Raw genomic sequence first — 9,465 nt, forward strand, 5'->3', positions numbered from 1 at the left:
TTACACGGGCTAAACCGCAACAATCCTGCCATGTGGAGCCTGGCTGGCAGCTGGAGTGTGGCTCCAGCTGGCCAGGCTCCAGTTTTGGGTGGTGCACACTGCCTCCGCATGCACCACCCTGCTTTTTCTTTCCACTGTTTGAGCCTGGGATCTCCTAGGATCAACCCTGCCACCCCTCCGGCACACTGCTACCTTGCAGCGTGGAGAACACCTGAACGCACAGGCTGTGGCACCTGAGTCCCTTCCGACCCTCGTTTTCAGACCCAATCAATAGTCATTGTAATGGGGACAAATATTGGTTTAGTTCATATTCCAGTTGAACCTAACTATGAAATAGCAACGTGCTCCTGAACACCTCCTGTGAAACTATGTTTTCTTTTGTATATGGAAATCTAGATGTTTTTCTAGGTATGAGTTTTCTTCACAAAAGCACGAATGTTTTGAAAATGTGTGTCGTCCTTTGTTCAACAGCTTAATAAGATAGCAAGAAAGAAAAGCATCCTCTCTGGGAACTTTAGGGGGAAAACAAAAGTTGAAAGTTTTGCATTGCTGTGGGTTTGGGGTGGAAGGCCCTTGGATGACACAGTGATGGCAGCAGGAAATTTCCTTAGTGTTCTGGTTTCTGTTACGGTCTTTTTCCAGGAGTGGATGCATTGGTGCGATTATATAGAGGGAAGTAGAGAGGTAGCAGAGGGAGATAGATGTGTGTGATGAGCTGCAACAGTATGAGAGAGGGAATTAAGAGTGAATGTGCACTGCCTTGGCTTTGGGTCTTTTCATGGCTGAACGCAGAACAGTTGTGATGCTAGGCCTGTTAACCCCGGTGTGCTGCAGGGGACAGGGTGGGACTGAAATCTGCCTTTACTCCTCTTCCCCAGGGTACAGGACTCTGCAAAGGAGCACCCTTCTGGGGACACTGGGGATGTACCCCTCGGGCCACCCCAAGCACATGAGCTTGGATGTAAAAAGAAGCCAGATAGGTAAGAGCAGAGAGCAGCTGCTGCAGCCCAGGTGCAGGAGACTGAATAGGCTTCTGTTCCCCTTTACTGCCTGTGCCACTACCTTCATCTACCTCCTCCATCTTGCCATTTCCTCGCTCTCTGTCCTCCTCCTCTCCCCCCATAAGCACCTTTAACAACAATTCCCACTCCCCAAAATGAAAAGCAAACCAAAAAATTATATTTGGAACATGACATTGTTCACTCCCCTTGCACCACAGAACCCCTCTTCCCCAATTTTAGGTCTACCTTGTCTGCTTGGATTGTAAATTGTTTGCCTCGGGTTCTGCACTTGCCCAATGTCGGGCAGAGCAAGATCCTACCCTTGGTTGCGATGCACAGGTGTTGTTGTAATGCCAGCTGTATAATGTCTGCCTGAAGGAATGTGTCCAGCTGTGCTGGGAAGCAAAGCAGGTTCCAAATTCAGCAGGTCAGGTCGTTGTCTTCACTGGAAACAGAACTGAGCAGATCTATTCAGATGACTGCAACATTTCAGAATTAAACAAATAAAATGATACTGTAGGTTTCCTTCCTGCCGATATATTTTTGTATTAAACAATTCTAACAGTGGTTCTGCTGTGCCTTAGGAAAAATTACAGTCAGATCTTCCAGTTGTTATTCCCTTGTTCAGTGTTACTTTGCTTAATTGGTTTTATATGTGGCAGGGGGATTAATTTGATACTTGTGAAGTTTGAACTCTGTATCCTTGGTCAGTACTGCAACCTTCATAAAAGAGTCTTTGTTCCTCCTGAAGATTCGAGCTGAGGATGTTGAAGTATTAGACAAAGCGGTTCCTGTTCCTCCTGAAGTAGGCTTGTGAAGACTCAGCTGCTGATGAGAGAGCTGGATTCGAACTGCTCCAGGGTGGCTGCCCCAGGATGGCAGATGATACAGAGCACTTCTGTACCTCTGCGTCTGTTACTTGGTCACAGGGACTAGTTTTGAACCAGCAGCACCAAACAATCCAGAAGGGCTGTGTCTGGTAGGGTATCTAGACCCATGCCTGTTGCACAAGGGCAACACTGAGAATTAGAGGAGAAATCGGTACGTATCCGTCCAGCAGCAGCTAGAAAGGAGGTCCAGGTCTTCACAGGCACAGTACCTATCACTTCCATCCAAGGGCGACGTGTAGGGGATGCGCACAGGTGCATGTGCACCCCCTGAGTGTGGCAGTCCACTCCCTACAAAAAGATGTTCGCAGCACCTGCAGGTGGTCACTGCTCACCACCCTACCACCAGCGGCATCTGCAGGCGGTCCACAATCCCTGGTAGTCGCTGCCGACGACAGCAGTGAGTGGTCGCTGACCCTTGGTTGGTGCTCATCAGCATTGGCGGCATCTGTGGGACCTCCCTGCTTACTGCTGCCATGCTCCTGCCACAGCCATGCTCGCCCAGACACTGGGGCACAAGTCACTCATGCTTCCATCTCCCCCAAATGGGCACTTCCTTATGCCCCCCACCCCCAATGCCATTTTGTGTTAATAAACCTGATGGCAGCCCTAAATAGCATTGCTTCACCTCCTGATACCCTCTGAATATTTTGAGTGTATTGCATTCATCTGTGTCTGAAAGTCTGAAGTATAAAAGCTCTGGCTGAAAGATACAAGTATTAACATGTAAACGCCTTTAATCCTAAAGCAGAGGTCTGAGTTGGACAGCATGGTAGAAGTCAGACATGGGAAGACAGGGGCTCTAATACTGCAGCACCAACCCGACTTGAAAGTGGGTGCGCAGGGGAACTGCCCCAGTGAAACAGGAAAAGCTAGAACCTGCTGGTCTAACTTAGGGGAGGAGGCCAGGATGCCCCTGGCTTTTTCCTGTTTCTTTCAGACTACATCATAATGCATCATCTCATAATATTGTGCACTCTTCATGTAGTGTTTGCATGGACATTATCCAGTCCATTCAGATTCTATAGTTTTATTTTTCATCTAAAATGGAACAAAACTGTAAAATGGCACTAAAATAAGCAAAGCACATTGAAATCAAGTCCCAAGACATTTCATTAAAATCAATAGCATCTTTAAGTCAAACTTTATGACTCATTATATTTCAAGAAATGCACACTAACAAATTAGTAAATAACATGGTCCTAATTAGGGAGGAGTATAACAAGATATTTTTAGTGTAAAAATTAAAACCAAGGGCAGAAATACTGAGCTACTTGCATGTAGTTGAACTATAGAAGTAGTTGCTACCTGTTCTTTATAAGGAGCTTTATTTCAGTGAACACAAAGTTTATGAAAAGCAAACAATTAATTTTGTAAAAGCAGTTAAATGACACTATCTAATAGCTGCAACTCATCACTTTGCATTTGTAAAAGCTGAGTTGTCTGCTTTTCTGGTTTGGCCCTAGTTCATTATTACAGTATGTAATACTGTACTCTGCATGGCAGCATGCCGCATATAATAATGATTAATACTTAGCTTTATATGCGTCTCAACAGTGTGGCATATGAATTCCTGCATTTCACTGTAAGATTAGAAACTAAAGAGATGAATCCTGTTTTGTTTTTTTTTACTTTGGGTATGGTACTGTTGGGGAAATTGATCAGGTCCCATGAATTTTCAGGCTACTGCTGTTTCGGTGTAATAAAAAGGGGTAGCTATAGTCTTGTTGCAGAATGGCCACGCCAGCTTTCTTAGACTGATTTCCTGCTATAAACCCCAAATACCAGAGGTGATTTTAGTTTTTCTGTTGGGTCTATTGGGTATATCTTGAATAAAAAAAAAGATTGTTTTGAATAAAATTAAGATTGTTAAGAATAGCCCAAGAAAGGACATGAGGGGCAGCAGCTCACTGTTTCAGTTCCAAGGGTGCACAGTATATACCATCAATGGGATTTCAGCAAAATCATCTTAGGAAGGGCATTTGTAGAAAACTTTCCTAGAAATCTTCCTAAAGGAAGCTTTTTTTCCCTTCAGATCAGATTAATGGTTACATCTCATCTCTCTCCAGACTGGAACACAACCTTGTTTAAAAATTACAAACAATATGTAAAATTGAAGCCTCTCTTGACAAGCTTTTCTTGGCTATAAAGTACACTCTGCATTTTCTCCACAAATAAAATTTAAAATAAAAAACTGTAAATTATCTGAAACATTAACAATATTCATATTACACACAAAAGGATAAGCATATTAAGAATTCTACAAATGAAGAGCAGAAAGATAGAGATCTAGAACTGCTCCTTTGGCTCACTAAATTTTCTCCTTTTTGGCAGCGCATCTTGGCTAGATGAGAGTTCAAACTGATGAACCTGCCAAGAGAAAATACAAATTGCATTACAGGTCACGCGCTGAATAAACCATGGCTCTCTCACTCGTGTTAGGTGTGAAAAAAGGTATGAAGATAAAAAAGAATCTCATAATAGGAATCAACTGCATGCTACACAAGGAGCCATGCTCAGCATATCCAGGCCTGCAGTGACATTACTTGTACATAAATACAAACACAAGAACTCTCATGCACATACTGAAAGAGAGTTTAAAGTTATTTATAAACTCAGAGTTAAGGCTCCTTTGTGCCACGGCTTCAAGAGAAAGTGATGTTTGTTAGGAGTCCAGCTTTAATATCTAATGTTAACTAGGTGATGCACACTGTCAAGACACTTGGTTTTGCATCTATTTAACTGCATTGACCTTAATGAAGGTGCTTTTGATTTACACAGATTTAAATAAAACCAAAATTTATTTGTCAGTGTTTTATGCTCAGGCCTATATGAAGTACTAAGGCTTGTTTATCTGTAGCCTGACATAGTAATAATGAAAGCTTTAGTTTTTGCTTCTGCCTTTGTCTATGAAAATATGTGAAATATCTTAATTTTTCATTTAGTTTGCATGGCATGAGACAGTGTTCACTGCAGATGGCTAAGGTAAGACAGCGTTTTGCAGAATCCCCCTCATCTTGCTTTACATTCTGCATTTTATTTTCCATACACAGATGTGAAGTTCTTGCCAGCATATGCACCACATACAAAAAGCATCCTTTGCTTTCTTAATGCAGCTTTAAACAAACTTACAAGTTTTTCTGACTCAGACCGATTTCTCTTCTGGATTTCTTTTGAACACTTAGCTGCTGCAGAATTGGTTTTGCAATGTTCCCTGGCTTGATTTTCACAAACCTATGGAGAAACAAAGTAACTATTAGTTTTAGAAGATGACTGCAGACAGCTATTTAGGAACCCACTGTGGATCCTTAAGCTACTGTTGTTCCCTAACCTGCGTTAAAAATTAATGAAGAGCTTTTCAGTGGCGACAGGGAGGGTATGATTTTCTTTTGCCATGACATGTAATTTCCTCTCTCAACTATAAGTGATGAAGAGTGTTCTTTATTTACTGAGAGTAGTAGCATTTGCCCATAATTCTTTCTGAGGGAAAAGCACCTGTAGTGCTTAACATTCCCAAATAAGGGTTGTTGTTCAGGAAGAATCGTGGACGAAGTGGCCACACGGGTATAATTTTGCTCCCCTTGATGCAGTGTGGAAAGAGTTTGTGTACCAGCCCCACATAGCAGAAATCTGCAGTGGGGCCATAGAACTGGTGTTTAGGTAGATCATGAGCCTGACAAACTGATGCAGAGAGGTGCAGAATATAATTCTAGGTTATCATAGACTGGAGTAATAGCCACTGAAGGGTGAGGGGCAGATTTGGGTGACACAGGAGCTCTGCAGCAGGAGTCAAATCCTTTCCCCCAGGCACCACTGGTCCCAGCTGTATGGAGCCCAAATACGTTTTCTGTAGGTGGAGTGGGTTTCAAAAATTCTGGGGCCACACTGAACCTGGAATAAGAAAGCAATATAGACTTTTCAAGATTTTGTATAAATCAAGCTTCTGTGCACAGAGTCCTGGCTCAATGTTTTATAAATAAAATAATTTACAGGAGACGTAAAGCAATGCACTAGCTAAGTTTTCTACTGGCGTAGCACTATTGTAGCTGATGGAATTAGGCCAACAGAGACTTTGGCCAAGTTTATTCTACGAAAATATAAATAATTCCCTCGGCTGGACAGTTGGGACTGAACACTGATGTAATTTTTAGGAATAAGCATTGACATTAGGAATACAAATGTGAACTGTGTTGTTCATGTTCCTTAACAAGAGCCAAACAAGAATGAATCTGCAGCAAAATCCTTGCCTGCTTCAGTCCATGGACGTTTTTCTGATTACTTCAATGGGACTGGATTTCAGCCCTGTACTATAAATTGTATTGAAGAACATATTTTCATTCTGAATACAAAGAATTTTGGATTAAAAATAAATTACTAACTGTGCTGCTGTGAAATATTTTTCCACTTCTTGTCTTGCCCTCAGTCATGTTTAATTCTGATGTCTTATTTACTAAGTGATCAACCTAAAACCAGAAAAGAAATGTTACCGCAATCAAAAATATGCTTTAGAACTACAAGACTAAATCAGTACAGATGGCCTAGTCCTGCATGACATCAAGTGCTCTGGCTCAGTCTACAACAGGACTAAAACGCATGCCTAACTTGACGTACAAGTACTTCTGCTGAAATCAAAGGGACTGCTATGCTGAAAGTCAGGCATGTGCATGATTTGCTTAATTAGCCCCTGAGTTGCTTTTAATTATATTTATACATTCAATCACTGATAGTTACCATAGGGTCAATGTGCGTTAGAAGTAGTACTCTTCTACACTTTCACAGCATTGTGCTGTTTTCAGGGAATACACTGGGTATTTGTATTATTTTGTAACAGCCTTAGGATTTCATCAACAACAAGAAAACCGGGGATTTCCACTGTACATGCCTGCATAATATCCATATATTATGGATATCACATTATTTTATTAGAGCCAAATAAAACAGAAATGTTGTCAGTTTGTTCTAAGTTGTAGAGGGGAGTCTGCTGTCTGGATGTTCCTTTATATAATACTTCAAGTCAGTTTCTTCTTAGAAGAAGTTGGAAGATGTTCTATCGACAGCAGATTTGTATTTAGGTTTTATAATTCATCTTGTTATCGTCTTTGGAATGATTCCTAGCTGTAGCATTTGCTTAGAAAGTCAGACTTGGAATCAATCATAAATACAGTTAAAGATCTGACCACTGAAATTATTTACTTGCAAATGTATTCAATATATTTTCTTCAGAAAGACATTTAAGTATTTTCTGTAAAAGAGGGAGTCTTCAGTGATGATGCTTTGCAACCATGAAAAAATCTATTTCTATTTTTAATCATATGGCGCAGTCTATTGCAATATTTAGCACCATTACAGAAATGCCTTTGAATGCTTTTACAACTTTAAATATCAAACATATTTATTATAAAATATGCAGTGTAAGGATAGAATATAAATGCATGTATTTCCTACCTGTGGGGACTTTTTACCATCTTTAATTTTCCCTGAGCCTGATAAATGGCATGTGAGCCTGAAAGCTTTCAAAAAAGATAATTTTTTTGCGATGTCTTAGCTGGTTGAATAAAAGGTATCATATCTGAACCAAGAGTTCTAGAGTTTTGCATTTCTTTTTATTGTTAATGATTATGGCTTGAAACATAAAAAGAAGCATTTCTGCAGAGATTGCCTATTAATTGTTCAGGGTGCCTTAAAACTGAAAACGTTAGTGTGAAAACAAAAGAGCACAGAACTTTGGGAAAATATTAAAAAATGAGATTGGAAGAGAATACATTTTTATACCTGAGAATTGGAAACAGATGGACTCTGGCTTTCTCCAGCCTTCATGTTTTCATCTTCTTCACAAGTTAAACTAAGTTCTGTGCAAGGTTTGTTGAATAATAAAATAAGTTATACACTGAATTAAAAACATTTTTACATTTTGGTTCTTAGATACGAGTGATATATATTTTGTACAGGTGAGAAATAAATCAAACAGATACTTTAAAAAGCCTCTATTCTTCCATCTGTGCAAAAGCAACTCTATTAATGGGAATTACAGTGCCTTAGGTCTTCACCTCATTGGGCCCAATTTTTATTTAGGCTGTAGCCCAGGGGTTGGAAACATTTTTGGGCAGAGTGCCAAAATCACTCACAACCTCCACTTGTCTGACGTTGGTGTGACGGGGCAGACAACAGGAGAGCCATAAGGGATCCGATCCTTGTTGTGGCAGCACAGCCCCGCCCCTTCTCCATTTGCCCTGAGGCATGCATGCCATGCAAAATGCTTTTACGTGCCACACTGTGGTACCTGTGCCAGGGGTTGCTTACCCTGCTGTAGCCCCATGACAGTGACAGACTGATGTAAAGGGGCTTAGTGGAAATGAGAATCAGGCTATCCCTTAGAACAGAAACACCTGAAAATCAGATTTATATTAAATAATTGTATATGCATTTCCTTAGACTTGATAGTGTGCAGGATCAAACCTTTTTCCATGTGAGCAGTTGTTACTGTGAGAAACAGTGTTACGTCAGAGTGAGGACAGAGACTAAGAGTTCTATTAAGTACTGTAGTATTTTGTTTTTCTTCTGTACTGTTTCAGGGGATAGAAGGAGTGTTTAGATAAAAACTCAAGTGATATATAGTGATCTTGTATTATAAATATTTAACCTATTTCAATTGAGTTTTAAGTGCACTGAAATACTCATGAATGGAACACAGCATAAATTCAGAACAGAGAGAGAGGAAAAAGTGCATTTAACAACACGAAGCAAAACTTAACAAAACAGTAATTCTAATATTATAAAAGCCTTTGTCTGTCTGTCTGTCTGTCCATAACGCTTTATTTGCACTCTGCTTGGCTGCCTCCAATTGCCACTCTGATGGGGACTGGAGCCCCACCATAACAGAGGGGACGGAGCCGGGGGTTGAGGCCAGCAGCACTGGCCTTGCCCCCACGATCTGCTCCTTAGAGCCAGGGGCCAGAGCACCTCTGCCTCCCTGCCCCAAGAAGAGCCAGCAGGGAGGGGAGGGGGTGGTTACTGATAGCTATGGCCACCACCCCGTGGCTGCCACCCCATGCCCTCAGCTGCCACACTGGGCCTGCGCCTGCCCTGCCAAATCTGTGTCTGCGGCCGCTGCCAGGCCTGCGCTTGGGTCCACCACTGCTGCTGGAGGGGGAAGGGCAGGGGGGAGGCTGACCCTGAACCGGGGGGGGGGGGGAGAGACCAGGGGGAGGGGACATGGCCAGAGCAGTGTGGGGAGTGGACCCAGTCCTAAAGCAGGGGCAGGGCCGCTGTGGTGGGGGTTGGCAACAGGGTCAGTCCTGCGGCAGAAGGAGGGGGAGGGGCCCCGGCCCCCAAACCCAAATTGCAGGGAGGGGGTGTGGGGGGGGGGAACAGGAGCACAGGACCAAACGCTGGGCTCTGTCCCTGCCACCCAGCCTGCCCATCATTTTTGATGGGCAATTTGCTAGTATAAAATAAAGGCACAGATTATACATTAGAAAGCAGTGCAATATTATATTGACGGTAGTGCTATATATTGCATACTTTTGTTCTTTGTTCAATAAAATAGGAACAGGGAGGCCAGAGCTGATGATCTGACC

General features: G+C 42.1%; 1 protein-coding gene and 1 long non-coding RNA gene across 6 annotated transcripts in view; one reads left to right on the plus strand and one right to left on the minus strand.

Annotated features, from left to right (window-relative positions):
* LOC102378657 overlaps positions 1 to 9,465 on the plus strand; it is a 23,718-nt gene that overhangs the window by 1,572 nt on the left and 12,681 nt on the right. The window contains exons 2-3 of one of the 3 annotated variants that reach the window (XR_003092005.1): positions 879 to 980; positions 4,834 to 4,873. This is a non-coding gene — a long non-coding RNA (uncharacterized LOC102378657). Of the gene's footprint in view, positions 1 to 878; positions 981 to 1,752; positions 2,849 to 4,833; positions 4,969 to 9,465 lie in introns of those variants that run through there. The other 2 variants (XR_001359016.2, XR_325266.3) reach the window with 2 other exon arrangements.
* The window catches only part of HORMAD1 (HORMA domain containing 1), a 17,088-nt gene continuing 10,692 nt past the window's right edge, over positions 3,070 to 9,465 (minus strand). For 2 of the 3 annotated variants that reach the window (XM_025193020.1, XM_025193019.1), the window contains exons 12-14: positions 7,661 to 7,737; positions 6,268 to 6,351; positions 4,666 to 5,122 (exon numbers count right to left, since the gene is read on the minus strand). In XM_025193020.1, the coding sequence (XP_025048805.1) occupies positions 4,925 to 5,122; positions 6,268 to 6,351; positions 7,661 to 7,737 (359 nt within the window). In that variant the 3' untranslated portion in view covers positions 4,666 to 4,924. Of the gene's footprint in view, positions 4,259 to 4,665; positions 5,123 to 6,267; positions 6,352 to 7,660; positions 7,738 to 9,465 lie in introns of those variants that run through there. The other variant, XM_006036665.3, reaches the window with a different exon arrangement.

Source organism: Alligator sinensis, unplaced genomic scaffold (assembly GCF_000455745.1).
Source record: "Alligator sinensis unplaced genomic scaffold, ASM45574v1 scaffold838_1, whole genome shotgun sequence".
Lineage (NCBI taxonomy): Eukaryota > Metazoa > Chordata > Crocodylia > Alligatoridae > Alligator > Alligator sinensis.